At 38.4% G+C, this 25,840-nt stretch overlaps 1 protein-coding gene across 1 annotated transcript in view; it reads left to right on the top strand.

Annotated features, from left to right (window-relative positions):
* Nucleotides 1-25,840, top strand: part of CFAP61 (cilia and flagella associated protein 61) — a 271,044-nt gene that overhangs the window by 197,088 nt on the left and 48,116 nt on the right. Inside the window, exons 22-26 of the mRNA XM_015597027.2 lie at nucleotides 1,058-1,232; nucleotides 11,244-11,536; nucleotides 17,077-17,404; nucleotides 18,747-18,838; nucleotides 25,739-25,840. Coding sequence (XP_015452513.1) covers nucleotides 1,058-1,232; nucleotides 11,244-11,536; nucleotides 17,077-17,404; nucleotides 18,747-18,838; nucleotides 25,739-25,840 — 990 coding nt within the window. The remainder of the gene's footprint in view (nucleotides 1-1,057; nucleotides 1,233-11,243; nucleotides 11,537-17,076; nucleotides 17,405-18,746; nucleotides 18,839-25,738) is intronic.

Genomic DNA, 25,840 nt, shown 5'->3' with positions numbered 1-25,840 from the left:
TATAGAGGAAAATGTCTTTTTCCATTCTACGTCTAAAGTGAGAATAGACATTATGCTGGGAGGGCTCTGTGTTGATGGAAAGATAGAGATGGAGATGGAGATGAGAGAAAGAGTGAGGGGGAGATATTGAGAGAGAGAATCTCTCTCTGACAAAGTGAAGACTGACTCTATAACTTTCATAAGTAAAAAGTAGTCTACTTTCCTCATTTTCTTTTCTGCCTAGAACTTGTATGCACTTGGATTTCAACCTCTGTAAAATTGCTTCTGTGCAGATTGTTTTTACCCAAATGGCCACATTAAATCCAGTTCCATGTGTTTGTGCACAGCCTCACTGCCCCTGCAGGAAAATGTGCATTTTAGGTTCCCTCTTCTTGACCCTGGGCAGGCCTCCATGATGACCTCCATGAATATAACATGGTGGGAGAGACACTGCTCAGCTTCCAAGATAAGGTTAGAAAAGAACACGAAGCTCTCTGGACTGGTTTTCTCTCTCAGGACACTTGCCCTTGGAACCCAGCCACCACCTTGTGAGGAAGCCCAAGCCACATGGAGAGCACACATCAACTGCTGGACATATAGTGACAATTTGTCATTTTTTGAATACTCAGCATGTTTTCTGGAGTAAAGAAAAAAGATTGAAATGGATTATCTCCAGATGATTCCATCCCTTAGCTATCAAGTTGCCCCCAGCCTTCAGGTCTTCCCACTGAGGTTTCTGACATTGTGGAACAGAGAGAAACTGTCCTCCACACCTTGCCTTGTTTGAATTACTAACTTTCAGAGCCTGTAAGCCTGTTTTGTACTACTGACTTTTGGAATAATTTGTTACACAGAATCATATAATCAGAGCAACTCCTTCTGAGAATAAGCTCTAAGTCGTCATTCCACTTGTTTCAATTAAAACTCGATTGTATCTGGGGACTGAAAAAGACAGGCCTATACTGGACATTGCTTTTGTTTGTTTGTTTTTGTTTGTTTGTTTGTTTGTTTGTTTGTTTCTCTGTCAGCATTTCACCTATAATCACTGAAATAAGTATTTCTCTGTAACATACCTCAGGTTCCATGCCCGACAGGGGCTGATATTAGTCAACACTTGACAAACAAAGAGATTCCAAAGAGCAGTAAGCAGCGATACACTGGTAAAGTTCCTTGCAATCATTTCATTCTCAACGATGAAGAAGATTGCTTCAAGGCCGTGGCTTGGCTAAGGAGCAACTCCATCATCATAGGAGGTAAGGATGTTTGTAACTGCACATATTTTCAGAATAGTGTTTTATTTTTATAATGAGTCTCATTCTTCATCTAGTTCCAATATATAATTAGTGCCTAATTAATTCCAACCAAATCATTCATCTGTCATGCTTTGTTTTCCAGATTAATTTACAACTTGTTGTCAATTTTGGATACCCAGCATGTTTGCTGGGGGAAAGAAAAAGGCTTGAGATAGTTTAATTATCTATAATTATTTTATTACACAAAATGAATATCCAAAGAGCAAAGCATGGCTAAAATCATTAACTAATTAAAGAATAATTTAATAAGCAAACATGTTTAGCAATTATATGGAAAATATGTCTCCTTTTGTGAAGCTGAAAAGATCTAGGAAGAAAAAGAAAGGTCTGCATCGAAAGGGTTCTTCTTTTCTTCATTTCACTGTCCATTGTTCTCTTTCTTGGTGTTTCTGCACAGTCCTACCCACAAATGTGCATAATTCAAGTTGCATGCCACTTTTTGAATCAAAATGAGAGTGTAAAACATTCGTACAAATGCCTCTGCCACTCAAAAGTGTTTTCTCAAGTATCATCCTCTCTATTGCTTGGATTAAATTAAAATTATTTGACTCTTAAAACAACCAGAATAAGGCCTGGCTACCTATTTCTCCTTAACTGAAACCTAGCAATCAAGTTCTGGAGATGACAGTACAGCCCTTTATTTTACCTAAAGTGCAGACCTTGGATTCAGTTCAAGGATATAAAAATCACTAAGTGCCTACAATGTGTAGATCAATATGTGAAATTAAATACATTAATTCACATTAATGTATTTATACAAATATAATGTTATTATATTAGTTAATATAATTAATATATTACAATTTAATTGACTTCTTTTGATTTTTGCTGGAAGATTTAGGGATTAGTTGAATTTTTGTCAAGTTACCGCATTTGCTACATTAAAAAGTTACTAATTTATTGCATTAAAAATAAAAAGTAGGTATCAAATTGAGATTCAATATATTGCTGGGTTCAATTTGCTAATATAGGCTATTTGCATATAAAATTATAAATGAAATTGGTCTGTAGTTTTCTCTTTTATGTTTTATTTGTCAAGTTTTTAGAATCAATGTTATGCTAGTCCCACAAGTGTTTTCTGGAAGCTTTCCATATTTTTCTGGGGTCTGAAATATTTTGCGTAACCTGAAAGTTGAACAGAAATCACCCATAAAACCAACTGGATCTGGAACCTTTTGGCAGAGTTAGCATATATAGATATATACTGGGTACCAGATTTAAAACTTGTCAAAGTATTTTCATATTTGCATCAGAACTTGGTATCATTTACTATTTTGGGTCTGTATGTGTTTAAACCTGTCTCTCCATTTTAGTCATTCTTTAATCACTACCCCATGACCTTTGTAGACGCGGAATTCTCCAATGTGGAGGTCAACAAACTTTTACTATAAAGACCAAATTGTAAATATTTTAGACTTTGCAGGCCATATGGTCTCTGTCCCAATGACTCAACTCTGTCATTGTAGCAAGAAAGCAACATAGACAATATGTCAATGAATGGACAGGGCTGTGTTCTAATAAAACTTTACTTACAAAAAATAGATGATGAGCCATAGTTTGCAGAAGCCTGCTTTTATTCACACAATTTATGACAAATCATTACCATTTTATCAAGTCCAGACGTCAAAATGTACCTTAAACTCCCTTAAAGCACAAAAGCCAGTGGTTCCATATAAAATACACAGTACGTTCTTAGGACTGTGCCCAATCCAATTATAATGCAGTGTTTTAACTTTGAACTGTTGGTTGTTTTAACAAGAAAAGGGCCTTTAAAAGTGGCAATGCAAGTTCTTAAGAGTGACTGTTTATGGTAGAGAATTTAGAAATCCCAAGGCAAAAATACCTTCTTTTCATGCTCTTGTTTCTCAGTTGGGCAGAGATCATCGGTGCTATTCTGTGGACTTGAGTAGTTGTCAGAGATGGTGATACTCTAGTGCCCACTTAACTGGAAATGCTTTGGGAAGGTTTAAGAATGTCTCTAATCAGCCACTGCATAAAACTCCTCCGAGTGCCTGCTTTTGTCCACCGAACAGCCGGGATAAGAAAGATGTAAAAATTAGTTTCTTGCCTTAAATGTAGGCTATTTTCCCCAGGTCCAGTATTTTATGACATTCCCAGGGCACCACCCAGCTAGGTGCTCTTAAAGCTTAGATGCTGGACACAGGCTCTGGGAGACATCTGAGATACCTGACCCAACCAGGTTAACTCAACTCTGTGTAGTGGCCCTTTTCAAATGACTTACCATGTAAGAAAGATTAGAAAGAAAATTGTTAACTTCTTTCCTTAAGGGAGCTCTTTTTCTGTGTAGCTTTTCCATAATTAGAATCATATTCAGATTTGAATTTAATTACTCTCATTCTGGATAATATCTTTCTCATGTGGTTTGCCATGAGATAAATGCGATAAATAAGATATAACACATCCAACTCAGAACAATGTCTCATACATAGTGAGCGTTCAATAATATAGGCTGTTAGCAGCATAACTGTTACTACTACTACATGTGATGGAGTTGTTGCTGCCACACACTGAATGTTCCCCGGAGCATAAGTGTCAGCCTCTGCTGTCCTGGTGATAGCATAGCTGAGGACACAGTCTCTACATGAAAGGTGGGGCTCTGCACACGCCAGGTGCCAGTCTGGTTCTGGAGAGGCACCTGGCCTTCATGAGAGCTCTGGGAACTGTGAAGTTTGGAGAAGCCTTCCCCGAGAAAAGAAGAGTTGAGCTCAGCCTTAAAGAAGGGTAGGATAAGCAAACAGCGACAGAGGTAGGAGAGTTGATTTATTTGCAAAAGACAATGGCCCAACAACTTGGGCTGGGCAGCAAAGGGAGATGAAGGTGGAGAAGCTGGTGGAAGACCTTGGCGTCCAGCCAAGTCCAGGTTTAATTGGTTACTTTTTAGGGGTTGAGGAACTAGTGAAGGGGATAACCAGTGCACAAAACAGCACATTAGAAGATAGAACTTCCAGTTGTAGCACTCATCCAGTAGAGAGAAAGCAATCTACTAAAAATGGGTTAGAGAAGACACAGTAGCCAGTTGGATGTGGGGTAGCAGTGCATGCAAGTGTCAGTGTAAAAAGCACCCAAACCTGTAGAGAATTTTTATGAGTTTATTTGAGCCAAACTGACAAGATTTGCCGGGAAGCAAAATCTCAACAGATTGAGAAAATGCTCCATAAAATGCAGCTTATTTTATATATTAGAATCAAAGGAGGAGTTGTAAGGAGGGTTATGTGAAATTCATTGGTGGTAGATGAAGGGAGCAGAAGAAAGCAAAGTGGGGAAATCTCTGGGATTGGATAAAATGTAAAGTAGAGAGCCGCATACTTTTTTACATTGATGAGTACAGGACAGTGAATAATTAACATTTAAAGCACATAGAGATGGTTTGTGGGAGACAAGATAACCACGAGGGTTTCTCTGGTCTCATATTCTGGTTGTACCCTGAGGGGTCTGGAAAAAAGGGATTACTCTGACATTCCAAGGATCTGTTATCTTAGATACAAAAAGACAGACAGGATTACTTAAGGTAAAACTTTGTCAAGGAAGCTACAGGCCTAGGATGTGCTACCCACCATGATCCGCTTTTAGTTAGAAATTTTTATATTCAGACCATCCTGTGTGTTTAATTTTGGTCTCTGAGTTTATAGGGCTCGTCATGATGACTTCCCCTGAGCTTGTCATGTTTTTAGTATGTGGCCCCTTTTCACCCACACAGGTGAGGGTTGGCACAGCCACTTCTATCTTATTTCCGAATCAGTCATGTGACGATGGTATTTACAGTTAGAAACTAGAAGTCTAGCACATCATGAAAAATGAGGAGCAGGGCTGCTGTGTTCTGTATCCATTTCCATCTCTCTGCCTGTCAGTTTTTGCTTTCTCTTCGTGTCACCTTAATAACATCAGGAAGAATGTGGACATTTTTCATGAGAATGAGCTTTTGCTCCCTCAGGGTTAATTTTCCCCTTTCTCAACAGTTTAGGGTGGGGTCAGCAGGAGGGAGCTGAGGACAGGGCCCTTCAGCAAGAGTCTGAGAAAAAATCTTGTGTGTCTCATTGGCTGTAATGAGATGTCCCTCTGGGAATCACACCCTGAATCCTGGAAAAGTGCCAGGCCTTATTTTGTTGAAGTACAGAGACTTAAGGGGAGGGGCTTGTTTGCTAAGGTTGATGGAGGGATTGTTCTAGAAGGACAGGTGGATGGGGGGAACAGAAACAATGGATGGCACTAGGAGGAGACTGGCACTCCTCTGAATTTCTGTCCATTGAAACTACATGGATATCACCCCAAAACTTACCACTTCCCCCCACCCCCAGTCACTATTTCATCACGCCACCTTCTGCTTCCATAGAAGACACAGCGGTTCTGTGATGGAATTAGTCCAGTATGAAGGAGATGGTTTTCTGGGCTCTAGAGTTGGTGGGTTTACAGATGGAAATTATCCTAACCTATTAGAACTGCTCCTGGTATCTCAGAGAATAGCTGACGTCACCAGCTCAAACGCTGCTTTCAACTGCAAACAAAACCTGGAGAGTTCAGCCTGGGGTTCAGATAGAACCCAGCAATCTAATACATTGTAACAGCTTATGGCATTAATTGAAACTAATTGAAATTCATCTGCTATTACCTCTCTACTTTCCATGAAAATGAAAAGTAGAATAAAAGTTAAATTTTAAAAAACTGCCTTAATGGCTTAAAATGGATCAATTATTTTCATCTTAGCTAAATACAGTTTACTGCCTTATTAAAAGCATGTTTGTAGGAAAAGTATAACATTAAAATTCCAGTGCATGAATCACCAAACAGAGCCTTTGTTATGTTGTATTTAATACATTCTTCTCTTTTTATTTGGCAGAGCAAAATGGGACAGGTCAGGTTTGGGTCATAGAAATCTTATCCTTTGACTTATAAAAAATAAAAAGAGCATTCCCTGGTCTATCCCTGGACACGATATATTTTTTAAGTGAGTGTTTATTTCATAATTTATGAAGATTCTACGATATCTATTTAAATTTTTTTATTATCTAGTTATTTGCTAAAGTTAATTATATAGATAAAGTACCAATTAGATTTTTTTGGGAATGTGTTATATACCCATCTGCAAATATAGTGTAGTTTGAGTATTGGTTCTGAAATCAGACTTGGCATGTCTGAGTACTGCTGAAACATCTACTTGCTGTGTAACCTGAAGCATTACCTAACCTCTCTGTGCTTTCTGGAGAATATAATAAAACTTATCTCACAGCCCTGTTCTGAGGATGAATGAGGTCATACATAACCACTCTATGTCTCTTTTGAAGTGGAAAAAAATCTTTTATCTGGCCTTAAAAATATATAATAACTATGAAGAAAAATTCATATTATCTGTGAGCATAAGTCTTGAATTTATTTTTTAAACTCTTGAGATGTGATTCCATGGCCAGACTACCAGATCAAGAAATCCTTTTCTTCTTTTGAAGTCATGGTTTTCTTCTTGGAGAATCTTTTGACTTTAGAGTATTGAGCATGATGATGAAATGACAGCAAAGCATATTCTCCTGGTGGTTAAAATTAAAGCACTCAGTTCAAAAGAATGAAATGTCTTTTTAGCATCTACTGAAAATAATTTGTTAAAAACGTTGCTGCATTACTCTTAGGGCAAATCTATGACTAAAAAATTAACACTATATTTTATTTTTTTAACCTAATAGGGATATCAATTTAGCATTTCATTCCTATAAAGTCTTGTTACTTTTAAATATTAGTGAGTTTTCGAGCTCCTGAAATCATTATTTACCTCCTCTGGGAAGCAGGATGATGAAACTGGCATTTTTTTTCTCCCTGTTAAGATAAATTGAAAAACCTCCTAAGTCTAGGTGCATTATGACAGTGGGAATGTTAATTCCCTTGGCTTATTCTTTGTTTGGTTGCTTGTTAATTAATTAATTTTTTTTTTTGGTGACATTGGTTAATGAAATACAATTAAGTTTCAGGTATACAATTTAACAGTAAGGAATATATATATTGCATTGTGTGTTCCCCTCCCATAGTTAGATTTCTTTTTGTCGCCACATATTTGACCCCCTTTACCCCGTCTACCTTCTCTTCCCCCTTCCCCCACCCTCCTACCCTCTGATAACCACTAGTCTGTTGTCCGTGTCCATGAGTCTCTGTTGTTTGTCCTGTTTGCTGCTTTTAGGTTTATATCCCACATATAAGTGATATCATGTGGTTTTCAAATTTTTCTGTCTGGCTTATTCTGCTTAGCATGATTATATCAAGGTCCATCCATGTTGTTGCAAATGGCAGTATTTCATCTCTTCTTATGGCTGAGTAATTGGCTTATTTTGGTGGTCACAATCAAAGTTGCTAGTGTATTCAAAAGCAAAAAGATCACCTTTACATTTATGCCAACATTTTAAATGGCAAGTCTTAGTGCTTTATTGACCATGATAGTGACATGAATTATCACTTTCCCTCTCTTACCCACAACTGGCTGTCGACACCAAAGCCCCAATTTCCTCTCAGAAGCTTCCTTGCACATTTCTTCTCAAAGGCTGCTGCAGGTCAGCAGTGAGAGAATGACCGACCACTCCTTCTTGCCGACTTTAATCTGAAGAGCTTTCACACTGTCCTTTTTGTATCAGCACCCTCCTTTGCCCTTTACTTCCCATTTCAGATCTGTAATCTTAGTGAAGCATAATTTATTCCCTAAAAGGAGGAACAAATATTGGCCCTCCACGAAAACTGCTACGGTCCTTTATTGAAAATTCACCCAGACTGTTCTAATCATCAGTTATCATCTGGCATTCAAAGTAGAGCGGCCCACCATTTTACCTCTGTCACCTATCGGACCTATCGGATCGTTTCTTATCCATTAAATAAACTGAGCAGCAAAGAAGACAGTGACCAGATATTTTAGCATAAAACTCATATCCAGGGGAAATTCTCATTATTCCCATTCTGTTTCTTCCATATATGTGTAAAACTTCTAAATTTCAAAAGAATATATATATGATGTGATATATATAAAAGTATGTGAAGGAAGCTTCTACACTGTGTTATCTCCTTCTAAATATTTGCAGACTCCATGGTGGAAATACTTTGACTACATTAACTTTTAGCTAATTGAGGTTGTCTGACTTATTAAAAGCATGCTGTAAATAAGCACATGTCATGGGACCCACATAACCTGGGACTGGCTCACTTCTTCTGTACAGCCCTTAGGGCGTTCTGTGCCAACGGAACCCTGTCCACTTCATTACGTACACTCTGGCAGGAACATGACTGTCAGACTGAAGGTCTCACTTAGGCAAAGCCCTTTTCACTGTTGTTATTCACGCACAGCTCACTTCACTCACCACCCCCCTTCACCTCACAACCACTTTCTTTCACTTTTAAACTTTTCCTTCTAACTCTTACCCAGCAGTTGAAGAAAATCTGTTTCTCGAGGCTCTCTCTGTTCTTCTCTCAGCCCCTTTCTTTCTCTCCATTTCCTTCCCTCCCATCTTTCCTCCCTGACGCAGCCAAAAATTGACCCAACTATCATGTTGCAACATGATACTTACCTTACTGCTAACTTCCATATAAAATATTCTCATTCCCTTGGGTTTATCATCCCCAATGATATGGCAAGAGTATTGTTTTATACTGTTTTGTCATAGGTGCCCACAATTTGGGTCACATTTAGGATTATGTCGGATATTGTGAGCTAGATTGGAAACCAATAACCACTTATGTAATATATGCTCAATATGACTGTGATGGTTTGGACTGTTGTTCAGCAGACATCCACTCTCTTCCTTCTCCCACTGCGGGCAGAGTGTGCTTCCCACTTCCTTGATCATGGGCACGAACATGTGACTTACTTTGGTAAATAGAACGTAAAGAAAGGCTTGAAAAGTGCTTGAGCAGTTGCACTCCCCCTCCTGCGCTCCTGCATTTCTCCAAAATGGAGTATGCCTTGGGTATCTGATGATCCACCGAGGATGAAAGACACGTGGTATGGACCTGACTCCAACCACAACTTGGAGCCAGATCAGCTGACATCAGCCAGCACATCAGTGCATGAGCCAACCTACAACAGGCTTGCTGCTGTTTGACACTGAGTTTTTGGGGTAGTTTGTTATTACAGCATTATTGTGACAATAGCTGACTATTATGAAAATCAAAGTTTCATATTTAGGGTGGGAGGATTTGTTTCAAATTAAACTTAAAGGTAGATAAAACTGTTTAGAAGTCAGAATATCTATAAATACATATTCAATTTAAACATTACAAATTTTATAAAATGTATTACCTTTTGAATTGAAAAACATCATCCTTTTCAGCTGCCTGTAGTCTGTGGGCAACACGTGCGAGATAGTACAGATATCTAACCCCAACAATATTGCATTGCCTGGGCTTCCATGAGCCCATAATGAAAAAACTCATCTCACAGTACAGTTACTAAAAGATAATATGAAGGAGACTGGAAAAATATTAAACTCTGGGTTGTGTGAGGCCTACACCTTAAATATGTTTCACAGAAAAGGAATATTGTTTTAGCATACATATTTTAAAAGGGCAGAAGACCTTAAACCTTTGACAGTTTGAGGTTCAAGTTTTGGCTTTCCTGGCAGGCTGACTGTGTTATACCAGATACCAGGATTCATATTTCATAGTAGGTGGGAGCCTCACTAATTTAAGCAAAATGTTGGCTCTTTCAGCCGAGGAAAATGCAGCTCACTGAGGAATGTTGTATTAGCATATATGAATAGAAGAGAGAATCATAGTAACGGAGTGAAAGCAGGAAAGAGGGACCCTACCCCTCTGGCTTCAGTGCCCTCTTGGTTTTCCATGTTTGAACAACAGGAAGTATGGGAGAACTTTCTAGGTGCTATTAACCCTCAGAGAAGCAATCTGAAAGTTATTCTAGTTCCTTTTCTAAGCAAATAAGAAGCCATTACACCTCCTTTCAACTTTGGATCAAAATAGATTTTTGCATAATTTAGTCAACCTAATTGAATAAATACACTTGCCATTTATTTTGCTTCTTAAGATTTCTCTTCATACCATTTTGTAAACAAGAGAAGAAAGATTCAATGAAACTCTTTTTGTGGTAAATTGTTACAGCTTGCCTGAGAAATGAGTCTAAAGCAGTTTCTTTGTGAAAGGTAAAAATGCCAATTCAATGTCAAAAATAGCATGTAAATAGCATATAATACATTTTACTCTAATGGTATCATTGATTTTAAAACTGGTGAAATAAGTAGAATAGCATATATAATTATTTCTGTAGTAGTTTTAAGAAGTATTTTATGAATAAATTGTATAGACTGTTACCAACAAAAATGCTCTTACAACACAGAGGAAATCTTCCAAGATTATTTTGTGATTTTATTTTTACCTACCAAAAGAATACCCTTTTGCTAGGACTTGTCACAGTAAATTCTAAAAATCAGAATTTGAATTTTTATAAAAATTATCCATTGAAAACGAGAATGTTTTAGTCTTTAAAGTTCTCAAAAAAGGAAAAATTTTCTTAAAATCGACAAGGTTCGACATTTAATGTGTACCATCATACACATGAATTTTTTTTTACCATTATTCTTTTCATCACTTAGGAAGAACTTATATATATTGCAAACTTTAGTAGTTTTTTTTTTTTCCTTAATAAGTGTGGCAAAGAGGGAACAAAAATAAAAGGTTTGATTCTAGACAGTTTCATTTAGTATAATTTCAACTTTCAAATTATAGGAACATAAATGAATGTCCTACTTCTGAGTTAAAAGTACTTGACTACTTTGTGGGATATTTTGTGACAATTCTTTACTAAATTATCTTGGTGCCGTTGCTAGGTAACACCGCTGGCTTCCCGAGGCTGACAAAGGAGAGGGTTACAGGGAGCAATTCGGCATTATTAGCATTTGACTAATAAGATTGTTGTTGTTGTTTTTAACTGTATATCTTAGCATTTCCTTCCTTTTCTAGGGAATGTCATTGTCTATGGGGATACAATTGACACTTACACCACCGTGGAGGCGCTCCTAAACCTTGGCGTGAGAGGCTCCTACATCCACCTGGTGCTGCCTCCGCCCACCTCCACCATCACCTGCATCAACAACTACACGGTGGAACGTGCAGTGGAGAGAGCGCTCCAAGCAGCAGGGGTCACCGTGTACAGGGAGGCGCTCCTGGCCCAGTGGAATGAGGGCCAAAACCCAGACCCCATTCACAGCGCCAGCTTCACCACGCCCACCAAGCCTTTCAAACTTCCATGCTCTGTAAGTAGTTTCTGTCAACTTCACTAGCTGCCTCTGGAGAGCAGTTACTTTCCAGGGACTTGGGTCTGAAGAATGTGGGTGGTAAATTTATAGTCACGATTTTGGGTTTTGTTTTCTAATTGATCAGATTATCTATTGCAGGGTAACAAGCCACCCCAAACTTAGTGTCCTAAAGCAACAATCGTTTATTATTATGATCTCTCCTGGTCCTGGGGTTTGACTGGGCTCAGCTGGACAGTTCTCACTAGTTCTATCAGTTGCTGAGCGAAGGATATTAAAATCTCTTTCTATTATTGTGGAATGTTTCTTCCTTTAATCCTGTTAAATTTTGATTTATCTTTTTGAGGGTCTGTTATTGAGCACATGAACATTTATAATTGTTGTTGGCTTCATGAGATGTGCCATTTAGCATTATGAAATGTCCCTCTTGTCCCTTATACTAAAGTCCACTTTATCTGATATCCTTCTTTTGTTTACTGTTTACATGGTATATTTTTCCATCTATTTACTTTCTATTTGTCTTTGTCTTTATATCTAAAATGTGTCTCTTGTAGGCATCATAAAGTAAATTGTATTAGTATTTTTATTGCTGCATAACAAATTATTAGCACAAACTTAGCAGCCTGAAACAATATCCATTTGTTAGTTCATAGTTCTGCAACTCAGAAGTCATCATTTGGCTAGCTTCTCTGCTCAGGTTCTCTCAAGGCTAAAATCAAGGTGTCAGCCAGACTGCGCTCTATCTGGAACTGAAAGTTGTAGCAGAATTTAGATTTTGCAGCTAAGGACAGAGGTCCCTGTCTCCATTGACATTCCTTGCCACATGGCTCCTTCCATCGTCAAACGAATAACAGAGAATCTTCATCATCTTGAATTCCCTTCACACTATTTATTTTTTATTGTAAATTCTTTAACGTCACCACATATTTGACCCCTTTTACCCCATCTACTTCCTTCCCTTCACACTTTAAATTTCCTTCTTTAGGAAAAGCCTGGTCCCTTTTTAAGGGCTTACCTGACTAGGTCAGACCCACTAAGCATAATCTCCCTTTCTTAAAGTTAGCTGTGCCATGTTACGGGAGTGATCATCTCAACATATTTACATTGGCCCTACATTAGTACCTTGCCACATCTGGCTTAGTAGTAGTGCCTTCTGGACCAGAAGATGGTCCAGCTTTGAACCAGGTATGCTGGCTCTCCAGGTAGTATCTTCCTTTTCTACACAGCATGCATTACAGTCTGAAATCCTCTGCTTATCTGTGAGGTGATTTCTTTGGCATCTGTCTCTCCAATTAGGTTGTAATATCCATATTTATCCTTTTCACCAAGGTATTCCTGGGTCCCTGCACAAACAGTGTTTGTCTGCCCCCAGCTAACAACATACTCAATGGTGAAAAGCTGAAAGCTTTTCCTCTAAGATCAGAACCATGACAGCGATATCCATCCTTGTCACTTTCATTCAACAGAGTATTAGAAGTCCTAGCCAGAACAATAAGGCAAGAAAAAGAAAGAAAAGGCATCCAAATTTGAAAGGAAGAAAGGAAGAAGTAAATTTGCAGATGACATGATATTATACATAGGAAACCCTGAAGACTCCATCAAAATATTGTTAGAACTAATAAATGAATTCAGTAAAGTTGCAGTATACAAAATCAATATGCAAAAATTTGCTGCATTTCTTTACATTAATAAAGAGAGCAATCCCATTTAAGAGTGCATCAGAAAGAATAAAATTAAGAGAAATTAAGAGAGCAATCCCATTTACAAGTGCATCAGAAAGAATGAAATAAATTTAGCCAAGGAGGTGAAAGCCCTGTATATTGAAAACTGTAAGACATTGATGAAAGAAATTGAAGACACAAATAAATGGAAAAATATTCCATGCTCATGGATTGGAAGAATCAATATTATTAAAATGCTCATGCTACCCAAAGCAATGTATAGATTCAATGCAATCTCTAACAAAAATTCCAATGATATTTTTAACAGAAATATGACAATACTAAAATTTGTAAAGAACCACAAAACACCCTGACTAGACAAAACAATTTTGAGAAAGAAGAAGAAAAATGGAAGCATCATGCTACCCGATTTCAGACTATATTACAAAGCTATAGTAATTAAAACAGTAGAGTGTTGGCATAAAACAGACACATACATCAATGGAACAGAATATAGAACTCAGAAAGAAACCCACACATAGATGGTCGATTAATTTATGACAAAGGAGCCAAGAATATATAATGAGGAAAGGACAGTCTTTTCAATAAATAGCATTGGGAAAATTGGACAGCCACATGCAGAAGAATGAAACTGGACCGCTATCTTACAAACATTAACTCAAAATAGATTAAAGACTTAAATGTAAGACATGAATCATAAAACTCCTAAAAGAAAACAAAGGCAGTAAGTTTTTTGACATAGGTCTTGGCAATCATTTTTTTTAATCTGACACCAAAAACAAAAGCAACAAAAACAAAAATAAACAAGAGGGACTACATCAAATTAAAAAGCTTCTGCACAGCAAAGGAAACCATCAACAAAATGAAAAGACAACCTACTGAAAGGGAGAAAATAATTACAAATCATACTTCTTATAAGGGGCTAATATCCAAAACATATAAAGAACTCATACAACTAAAGGCAAGAAAATTTTTTGATTAAAAAATGGGCTGATCTGAATAGACATTTTTCCAAAGAAGGCAGATAGGTGGCCAACATGAAAAGATAGTACGTGAAAAGATACTCAATGTTATTAGAGAAATGTAATTTAAAAGTCACAACAAGACATCACTTCACACCTATTAGAATGCCTATTATCAAAAAGACAAGAAATAACAAGTGTTGGTGAGGATGTAGAGAAAAGGGAAACTTTGTGCACCATTGATGGGAATGTAAATTGGTATAGCCACTATGGAAAACAGTATTGAGGTTCCTATAAAAAATGAAAAATACCATATTATCCAGCAATTCCACTTCTGGATGTTTATCTGGAAAATAAAACACTAATTCAAGAAGATACATGCACCCCCATGTTCATTGTAGTATTATTTACAGTAGCCAAGATATAGAAACAATCGAAGTGTTCATCAGTGGATGAATGATAAAGAAATTGTGATATATAATGGGATATTATTTGCCCATAAAAAAAGAATGAAATCTTGCCATTTGTGACAACATGGATGGATCTTAGGAGCATTAGTCAAAGTGAAATAGTTCACACAGAGAAAGATAAACACAGTATGATTTCTCTTATATGTGACATCTTGAGAAAGGTAAAACAAGCTCATAGCTACAGAGAACAGATTGATGGTTGCAAGAGATGGAGAATGGGGGTGGGAGAAAGGAGTGAACTGTTTGTGTTTTTAGTTTAAATAAGCCAAATAAAAAAAGTTTTAAAAAGTATTTGTCAGAATGCATGATGAATAAAGTTTATCAGATCATTGACTCTCAATCTGCTAACCAGGGAATTTTGCTCTTCCTAATCAGAATTATAAATACAAGTAGTCTTAAATATTTATTCAGAACATCAGAGTGGCCAGATGTTTCTACTTCATATGTTATCCAGTAATATTTGGTTGGCATTACAGGAGCACATGAATTATATTTGAGAGGTCTGTAACTTAGAAGGCATGAATAGTGTTACATTTGCTTTTCCATCTAGTCCACAAACTCCTAAGAAACCCCAAATGTAGCCAAATTGTGAATGCCTATACTATTGCAATAGTAGTAATCTTTAAAACCCAGGAAGACAAGAACTAATAGATTTCATGTGCTACTAACAAAAACTAGGTTTAATTAGGAAAAAAACTGGGTAGGGAGAGGAACTTTTGTGAAGATGATGAAGGGAACTTTGAGCATTTTCAGTGGCTCAAGAGGTTAATGGTACTGTTTTTTATGAATAATTTTAATTCAAATCATGGCTTTCCATATTTTTATGAGTGGGAAATCTACTTTTATACAGGTGGGAAAGGAGTGTAGGAGAAGAAAAGGAATAGTGGGTCAGAAAGATTCAGAGTCAGAGAGAGACTCAAAGAAATATATTTTTCTTTGGTCACTGAGCAAGAGTTACAAAACAGAAAGAATTTAAAGGAGATTCAAAAGAAACTGCCTGGGATGGGGCTACATAGCTGAGTGAACAGAGACAAAGAGAAAAATCCTGTTGGCTCCCTGAGGGAGAATAAAGGACATCACAGAGCTGATGAATCTGAATCCAGTGCTGTCCAATAAAACTTTCTGTGATGATGGAAATAGTCTATACCGGCATTGTTCAATATGGCAGCAACTAACAACCTGTAGCTTTTGAGCATTTGAAATAGGCTACTACAACTGAGGATCATGGATTTTAAATTTTGTTTAACTTTATTTAATTTAGATTTAAATTTATAAAGCTATGCATGACTTGTCACTACCATGGGATCATTCATCATTCATGCACTATTCTTGGGTGTGGGGAAGGGATTTTGAAGGGGTTAGTTTTAGCCCAGAACAGCTGATTTTTGTACAGAGTGGAGCAAGTAAGGTGGGTAATGCAGGCATATAAAGGAATGTGGCCATGGTGAGGATCCATATCATATGTTTATTTTTTAGCATACTTTTAATAAGGTGGCAAACTACATTAGGTAAAAATGAAAATGATTGAACTTAACTACTTCAACAACAAATGAAGACTTAAAAACAACTAACTTGGATTGCTTCAATGACTTTCAACATCAACATAGAAAAAAATGCTCAGATGAGCATGAGAAAGCATTGAAATTTGGGCAAAGAACGGAAGGGGCTTACAGATCACTTCTAAGGAGCATGTAGAGGGGTTTGTGGCCCTTCTATAGCACAATGCCTAACATATGCTAGGTACCCTGTAAAATACTTACTGATTGACTGTGTTTGGTACCAGGGTAGGAAGCAGCAAGGGAGGAGACCAGACTTGGTAGATGCTGAGGCTGATAGGGCATATTGCAGGGACAAGCTCTTTGGATCTCAAAGTCCAGTTTTAGGGCAATCTGAAGACTCAAGATCGGATGAGATGACCCCAAAAGGAGCCTAGAGAGATCTAAGTGTCAGACACAGGAAGAGGAAAGTGGAAGGCGGCTGACATAGAGCTATTCAAAATGTAGGAGAATGGGAGGAAAGTGGTGTCTCTGTGAATGTAAACACCCTTGTGGAGGAAAAAATAAATTATGGTCGATGTTTTATCATTTGGCATTCTTCTCTTTACTGGATATCTAGATTAAGTGATAAAAAGAGAATGACATTGGGTGATCTTAATTTGTTCTTCATACCAAAAAGGAGTGTCTCTCTCCCTTTCTCTCCCTCTCTTCTCTTTCTCTCTCCCTCTCCTCCCCCCGCCCCGTCTCTCTCTCTCTCTCTCTCTCTCTCTCTCTCACACACACACACACACACACACACACACACACTACTTTAGTAGATTTATATTTTTTTATGTTTGTCCCAAACAATAAAATACCCTGGAGACTGTTCACACTCTTGGGAGGGTAAAAAGTGATATCTGAGTAATAATGTGATTGTTCACTTTGTAGGCATTCTTTAGCTTCAGTGAGAAGAACGTAGATTATGAAACATTTAAAGCAATCAATGATGCATGTCTTGTCTATGATGGTCGACTTGTGATTGATACAAACTTCCACACCAATGACATAGCCATCAGAGCTGCCGGTTCCCTCACCAAATTCTCCAATAGATATTACTCAAATGAGTGGACTCACAGCAATTTCAATTCCAAAGAAATTGGCTTCCAGTTGGCAGCAGCTATGCTCAGTCTCTTTGATCCAACCCTCGAGCCTGTGACTGAGCCTCCAGCTGATCTCGACCGACTCATCCCCATGTACAAGGGAGCCAAGATTAAAGGTGTGTAATAGGCACCAGTGTATTCTTCTTCCCCCTGATGAAGCCACCAGTTGGTTCTGGGTCAGTGCTCAGGATGGCCCTCCATGTTTCTCTTAGGCTTGGTGAGGAGACTGCTCTGCCCCTCAGTGGGTTTGCACAGAAACAGAGGATGGCTCTCTCTCATTTTTTAATCATTTATTATGGACCTGGCATTATTATTATTATGGTCCTTTGCATTTTTAGCATTTATTATGAGCTACATAATAACTGTGGTACTATTTTACATATAAACAGACCGGGGTATGATCATAACTTGCCCAGAGGTTACTCACAATGGTGCGATGCCCTGATCTCTTACTAAACTTTCATTATCACTGTATAAGTTCAGAGATAAAGAGACCCTTGCAAGTATCCCAGGCCTTAGCCTGCTATCTAGATGGATAAGGCAAACCATTTGCAGCTGTAAAACAGTCCACGTTCATCCACTAAGTCTTATTGATCCCTAAGGAGATCATCGTATGAGTAATACAGGATTTCTTTATGTTTGGGAGGTGAGAGATACCTTTGAAAATAGTGTCTTTGTGTGTTGTAGACCTTCTACCAGAAAAAATGTGTGTATTTACAAAGTTGTTTATTCACTTCCAGGAGGTTGAAGGACTGACCCCAAAGCCATCCATAGATCCCTAGTGTGTCCATTGGCCCTAAGCCAGTAAATAGAACATCAGCCTAAAGAGACAAAAGCCCTATATCCCAGTCCTTGTCTTTTTCTACCTATCTAAGTGGCCTCAGAGAAGTCCTCCTCGGCTTCTCATTCTGGATGAGACCTTAAGAAAGGTGATGGCCATGGGAAAGGAAGAGAAAAGATGGGTGTTAGAAATCAAAGCAAGTTCAGGCTCATACTTCTGTAACTATAGTTTTCTAAAGCATTGAACAAGAAATTTGTTAATTTTCTTTATAATATTCACTTGTTAAATTTTTGGTTGCATATTGGAAGAGGGATGGGGAATGAGAAAACCATTGCAATATATAAAGCCTCTAAAGGCCTTGGTCTAGCTTTGGCAGGTATAGAGTAGAGTGACAGGAGTTATGAGAAATTACAGAATACACAGAATCAGCTTGGCACATTTTCTTGGAGCATCGTTGTCTATATTATGGGGCATAATGGCACATTCACATTGATTTTATTAAGTAAAGCCTAACCATCCCAGTGAGTTCCTTGCTAATAGCAGTACTTTAGTGTGAAAGTTTGAGTAGCATACACCACTGTAGGCATCTCCATTTGTTCTGTCATACAGATGTAAGCTCTGTTACCTATTTCATTAACAACTAAATTAAAATGTGGTAAACTTGCCATTTCCTCTAGGGGGCATTCTTCCTGGATCTTACCATTACCTGCATATTGCCAAGCCTGCCATTCCAACTCCCTTGGAGGTACAAATGGCCCAGCCTGATTTTGTAAGTATTATGCCTGAATTTCATTTTACTTTCAAGTATAACACTTTGTTTACAGGGGGCGAAACTCTCTTCAGAGTCTTCGGTGTATCAGAAAGCCCGTGGTAGCTTGCCCCCGAGATGGCTCTCAATGACTCCTGCCACAGGTAGTCACACCTTTGTGTGGTCCCTGCCCACACTGAATAGAGGGGACCTGTTTAGCCAAAGATATTGTGGAAACAACAGTATGTGACTTACGAGGCTAGGTCACGAAAGACATTACAGCTTCCAACCTGCATCCTCCCAGATCACTTGCTGCCATGATGTAAGGTCTCCCAGGCAACCCTCTGGAGGGTTCCATATGGTAGGGATTGAGGATTCCTGCACCAGTTATTAGCAGTCTGTTAGTCATGTCAGGGAGCTGCTTTGGAAGTAGATCCTTCAGCCCCAGTCAAGCTTTCAGATGATGTAGCCCCCACCAACATCTTGACTACAAATTTATGAGACACCTTGAGTCAGAACCTCCCAGCTAAGCTACTCCCAATTCCTGACTCTCAGAGACCAAGATAATAATATTTTATGGTGGTTTTGAGCCACTATTTTTTAAAAGATCTTTTAGAGCAGTTTTAGGTTCACAGCAAAATTGAGAAAAAAGTACAGAGGTTTCCCATACACTTTTGCCCTCATTTATGCATTGTCTCCCCATCATTAACATCCCAACCAGAGTGGTACATTTGTTACAATTGATAAACCTTCATTGACACATCGATATCATCCAAAGTCTGCAATTTACCCTAGGGATCACTCTTGATATACATTCTATGAGTTTAGACAAATGTATAATGACATATATCTACCATTACATTATATTACAGAGTAGTTTCACTGCCCTAAGAATCCTCTGTGCTCTGCCTATTTATCCCTCCCTCCCTCTTGACTCCTGGCAACCACTCATCTTTTTACTGTCTCCATAGTTTTGCCTTGTCCAGAATGTCATATAATTGGAATCATACAGTATGTAGCTTTTCCAAATTGGTTTCTTTCATTTAGTAATATGCATTTGTTACCTCCATGTCTTTTCATGCTTGATAGCTCATTTCTTTTTAGTGCTGAATAGTGTTCCACTATCTGAACGTACCAGTTTATTTTTCCATTCACCTACTGAAGGACATTAAGCCACTAATTTTTAAAGTAACCTATGATTTATCAATAGGTAACTAAAATAACCACCTTCATGGCAACATAGCAAGTAAATTGTGTAGGGTCTGGAAAGTCCATGCAGACTCTATTGTTCTCCTGCCCTCCCTGAATTACACCAGGAGGATCATCCAGGAGAAGCAGAAGTGTGATGGGGGGATTCCCCTGGGTTCAAAGTAATCAGAAAGGACACATGTGGTTGGTCAGTTGGCAAGCTTCTCAAATAAGATTCTTTGACAGATGGACCCAAACTGGTGTTTGTTGTCAATTTGGGGTTTCCTTTTTGATATGTCATGTCTGCTTTTTGTCAATGAGGCAAACACTGGAAGTTGCCAACTTAACTTCTGTTCCCATTTTCTTCTCCTGAATATTTTTGGTATCAATGATATGATCACCTTGAACACATTTCTCAGATTTCCTTGTGAATAGGGTCAGCCGTGCAGCAGGTTCTGGTCAATGAGATATAAGTGGAAGCTGTTGGAAAATTCCTCAAAAGTGGGCAGACTCAAATTGTACAGATTACTGGCCCTTCACCCTTCTCCCTTTAGGAGACTGGACTCCCAGATCTTCCCTTTACTTCCCATGGACTTTGAACAAGTTATTCAACTTCTATGCATTTCTGGGATTATTAAGGATCATACATAAAGTAACACCACCTTTTAGGAAAAAAAAAAACAGGTGACCAATCAGTGGTATATAGTGTTAATCACAGTTTCAGATAAATAATGAAATCTAATTCTTCCAAGGAAAGGGGAAATGCTCTGTGTTCAAAACTTATTCCCCTTGGGCCTCTCCCAGATTCTTTTAGGTGTGTCTTGTATAAGTGGTCTGATGGAAAAATTTCTTACAACTAGAGGATTGTAGCAAATGAGGTTCCAGTTTCTATTGCTACATAAAAAACACAGCAGCATGAAGCAACCTATTGATTATGCTCAGATTCTGTGGGTTAGGAATTCAGACAGGCCCCAGTGGGAAGGGCTTGTCACTACTCCACAATATCTGGAGCTTTCACTCAGAAGACTAGAAGGTCAGGGGTGATGCAATGGTTAGATCTTCTGAAGGCTTGTTGCTCACCTAGGCTGGAATAACTCAAACACAGGGAGGGCTGACCAGAACATTACACCTGGGCCGTCAGTGTGTCCTGGGCTTTCTCAGAGCATGGCATCCTCAGAGTAGTCAGATTTCTTATGTGACAGCTCAGGGCTCTGAGTATAAGTGTCTTCGCTAGCAAATTGGAAGCTGTATTGCATTTCATGACCCGGCCTCAAAAGTTGCGCAGCATTTACTTCCCTCACACTCTCAGCTGGGACAGTCACCATCCACCAGGATTCAAGGAGAGGGGACATAGAGTTCATCTCTCAATGGGAAGAGTGTCAAGGTCAATCTGTAGAAGAGTATACAGGATGGGGGATATTACTGTGGCCATCTTTGAAGAATACAATCTGCCATTGAAGCCCAGATGACATGTTCAAAGGCTGAGTATTTGGTCATCATAGATAAATAACTAGAGCTAAATTTGTTCAAGAGCTAGAAAACATTGGACTTGGTTTCACACAGAATCAGATTCTTTAAGGACACTGTGTGATTTCCTGCATGCAGCATCATTTATTTATGAACCATTGGCTAAAGTTAGAGGAGGATCCAAAAGAGGTTTTTAGATAATGAGAGTTTTAATAAGAATGCAACTTTAATAGATTCTTTGGCTGGTACCATGACAGTCTTTGAACAGGACCCCTGACTTTAATTAACTATTTTGCCAGGTAGGCCTCCTTTTTAATTAGGATAGAAGATCTAAACAGATTTTTCTTCTATTTTATTCTCCAAGAAAAAAATAATGTAGCATGGTTCCATGGCAGTCTTTTGAGGTTGGAATTAATTTGATTAAGTAAAATTGCTGCCAAAATGGTCAGGCAGTTACCTAAATATAGCCAGATGATCGAGGATGAAGCCCATGGAACAATATTTCACTGCAGAAACTAAATTACTATTTGTATAGTATATGTTGTACAGATGAATCTTATCAGACTTTTATAGCACTCATGAATTGGAATATTTAAGTAAGAAGTTACTTTAGTAATTCATGAGCTCTCTGAGAGGTAACCTGGCAAAAGGAAGAAAAAGGGACCCCAAGTCATCTACATAATAAACTGATTTACAGATTCTAGTCCACATGCTTTGTTGGCTTATACACCACAGAGTAAAGAAATTTGTCACAACAAATTCTGCTTTGGATACCATTAAATTTAAAATTGTGTGTTCATCACAAGAGCTGGGAACTTGGTTTCTTGCACACCAAGTCTGATTAATACTGTGTCTTTCATTTGGCATGAATTCCAGAGCCATTTTCCAACCTTTGTCAAAATCATAAAAGAACTTGAAAGGATAATTGTATTCAGGAAAAAGGGAATGAAAAAGAAACACACCAGAACTAATTACGCCATTACAAGCTTAAATTTAAGATCTAAATTTTCTAACAATTTACTTATATGTTTAGAGTAAAAACTAGACACATCCCACAGAATTGGAAAGTGTATGATATCATCATCTATACCCCAGAATCTCTCTCGTTGGGTAGCCGGGACGGAAGCTGCCTTAAGTCTTTAGTGGAGCGATTTTCTTCGAAGAGAAGCAGAAAGCATTCTGGACTTCACCAGATTTTCCTGATCTGTCAGCAATTGTATAGGAATGACCTAAGAAATTTAGATAGGTCTGCCCACCCTACAAGGGTAATCTATGTCTGAGAATCCTGTCTGTAGGTGAATTGTCTTTAATGTCAATGCAAAATATTTTGACGCATTCCAAATTCCCAGAATGCCCTCAACCCCCACCAGTCATGTTAACACACTACCAGATCTCATTAAATGGACACAATTACTTCAATAGTTAAGATTAGCTATGATAACCCATGTTGTTTCTTTCTCTACAGCGTGGCTGCTTTCTGCATTCTTTAAGCCCTCATGGCTATAATATGCTAAAACATACAGAAGCAACCCAAAGATTATAATTCAATTTGTAAATTAAAAAATAAGACCTCTGCCTCCATACCCCAAACAAACAGATTTATGACAAGAAGTCACTGAAAACAGTGCTCACAATACCACCTCTTTGGAGCAGGCTGACATCAGAAGGCAAATGTGCTCAGGCTCCCTGTTCTCAGCCAGCAAACTCTCAGGGCTCCACATCACAGTAGCGTGAGTCGAGGTGCTCAGCATTAGCCAAATCATCCCCCCTAAACATAGGGTCCTTGTGAGCAGAAAGTGGATTATTTAGTGAAACTCTGCGAAATCAGAATTTTGTCAGCCACATGGGTGGATCTCAAGGTATGCCCCTTTGGTCCCTGGGTTCCCTTCCTTAGTTACTCAGCATAAAGAAATCTTATAGAGGAGAAGGAGATGCCAAGATGTTGTGGGATGGCTGACTCTGCTCTCCAGTGAGGCCTGGAAAAACTTGGTGCTAAAACTGTACCAGAGCTGTTGACCGTGCCCCTTCTTCTGGACCTCCAGCCACCCTACCACCAACACTCACTCAGTTTTCCACCAAGGCATCCCAACTTTGAGGGGGCCTCCCACATCTAGGATCTGAGACTAAGCCTAAAGCTGCTGGCGACAAAAACAAATGGTCTCTAAATCTTGTATTTAATCTTAGAAATGCATGTGAAGAGCACATTCTTCACTCTCATAGGTCTATGTGTATTTAATTCAGAAATAGTGTTTGCTATGATGGGCTACCAAGTGAAGCTGATGCCAGGGATTATTCCATGATGTCAAGTGCCCCAGCTCAGCTGTGTTTATTCCTCTGTCTGTGAAGTCAAATTTAAGAAAATAGACCTGAAGGAAAAAAATCCATGGGGTGATCTAGGATTAGAGAAATATTTGTGGCAAGAGCAAAGGGCAGGGGATGATTGGATAAGGAGACCAGACAGACTACAGCCTGTGGCTCAAACTGGCTCTTTCCAAACTCTTCTCCTGACAAGCCCAACCTTCCACACTGGACTGCCCTATTCTTCCTTCCTTCCTTCCTTCCTTCCTTCCTTCCTTCCTTCCTTCCTTCCTTCCTCCTTTCCTCCTTGCTTTTTTCTTTCTTTTTCATTTCTCTCCCTCCCGATTTTCTCATTGAAAGTCTGATTCCTTGCCATAGCACAGCCAGAATATTTAAAAATAATTTTTTTTATCATTTTAGAAGTGATAGTCATTGTTTAAAATTTAGAAACTATAGATAATCAAATGAACAGAAAGAGAAACAACAAAATACCCAGTCTCCCAACCATAGAAAATGACGATTAACATTTTGTTAAAATGTTGATTTAAAAAACATTTTTAAACCTCTTCTATAGCATAAAATATACTGTGAACATATTTATTTCCCTGTTACAGAATATAGTTTACCCCCATTGCATGCATTTACCATTGTTTGTTAGGTAATACTTTGCTGAATTTCTTTCTGAATCCTTTGCTATGTAGGTAGATTTCTTCTCTGTATCTATCCATCTCTGTGAATGATGGACCACTTGTACCTCCCTTGAGCTACCATCCTACAACCTCTTTCCCAAGCTGTTTGTGTTCTCTCTCACCCCTAAATGCCCAGTTTCTTACACATACTTGGGGCTGGCCCAAGATTTACCTGGCATCCCTCCTGTATACCTCACCTTGTGCCTTTATAATCAGCTGACTCCTCAGGGTTTTGCCATGTGATATTCAAACACCTACCAGTTGCTTCACTTTATTTAAAAATCCAGTTAAACCGTGTGTTCTTGTTTAGACAAAATCCCCAGGGGATGCCCAGGACTAAGTAAATGTTTGGAATCAGTGTAGTCCAACTTGCCTTGGATTTCTAAATGCCACATTCAAGTCCAGAGCAAAAGCTTAAATCTATATGCACTCAGGAAAGATTTATCGAGTGTTACCATGGATTAAGTAAAGAGTCTAGGGGTAAAGTGCAGATTCAGCTACCACCAATAAAACCCATGTTTGTCTGCTGCAGGTTCCCGGTGTGGTTGCCTGAGCCTGTGGTCAGCATGTGTCTGGTTGGTTTATCAATAGTCATTAGGTGCTGAAATAGAAAAAGTGGTTGTGACATGGCGAAGAGTGTCCTCTGGGTTTATATGGCAGTTTTAGCCAATTTCTAGGGGACATAAAGCCTTGACGATTTACAAACTAAAAAGTAGCCTGCAGAATGTGCGTATGTATTTCATAAACTTGAAACTTCTTCCTGAAAACAGACCTTTCCTAAGAGCTGATCCTTCCCAAACCCAGCTGTCAGGGGTTCACCTTTTACTTGTTTCCTTTGTTTAAGTAAACTTTAAAAAAAACTGAAATTCTTTCTGATCACTTTTGACTAGAAGGTTTTTCTCAAAATGATTCTGTGAAATACTAAGAAAATTAAGTCTTAACACACCTCACAGAAGAGAATAAACTCAGTTCCATGTTTTAGCTGTGCCAGGTATTGAATAATAGAGAACTGGCTGTAACCTAGCAACTAATTTAGAAACCTGGAACAATGCAATCACAGTTTAAAATATCCTGAGGAACATTTAGTCATTAAGTCCAAGCATGTGGTTCTGGACACACTGTTATCTTCTCTTGAGTTTAGTAAATATCTATTACTGTTATTTGCAACAAGCGATAAGATACAACCTGTCTGCTATATTTGGAAAAGAAATGACTATGATAAAGTTCCCAATGTTCAGAAATGTTTCTAATATTGTTTTTCTGATCCATTCCCCTCCAGGGCTCAGAAATAGTAACAGGTAGTGCAAAAAAGGGAACTTACTTCCGAATACACATTAACAAGTATAAAATGGTGGAAGCCATCACATGCCTTTCTAAGGAG

The sequence above is a fragment of the Pteropus alecto genome, unplaced genomic scaffold, assembly GCF_000325575.1.
Source record: "Pteropus alecto unplaced genomic scaffold, ASM32557v1 scaffold45, whole genome shotgun sequence".
In the NCBI taxonomy this organism is placed as follows: domain Eukaryota; kingdom Metazoa; phylum Chordata; class Mammalia; order Chiroptera; family Pteropodidae; genus Pteropus; species Pteropus alecto.
This window is presented reverse-complemented; position numbering and strand designations above follow the sequence as displayed.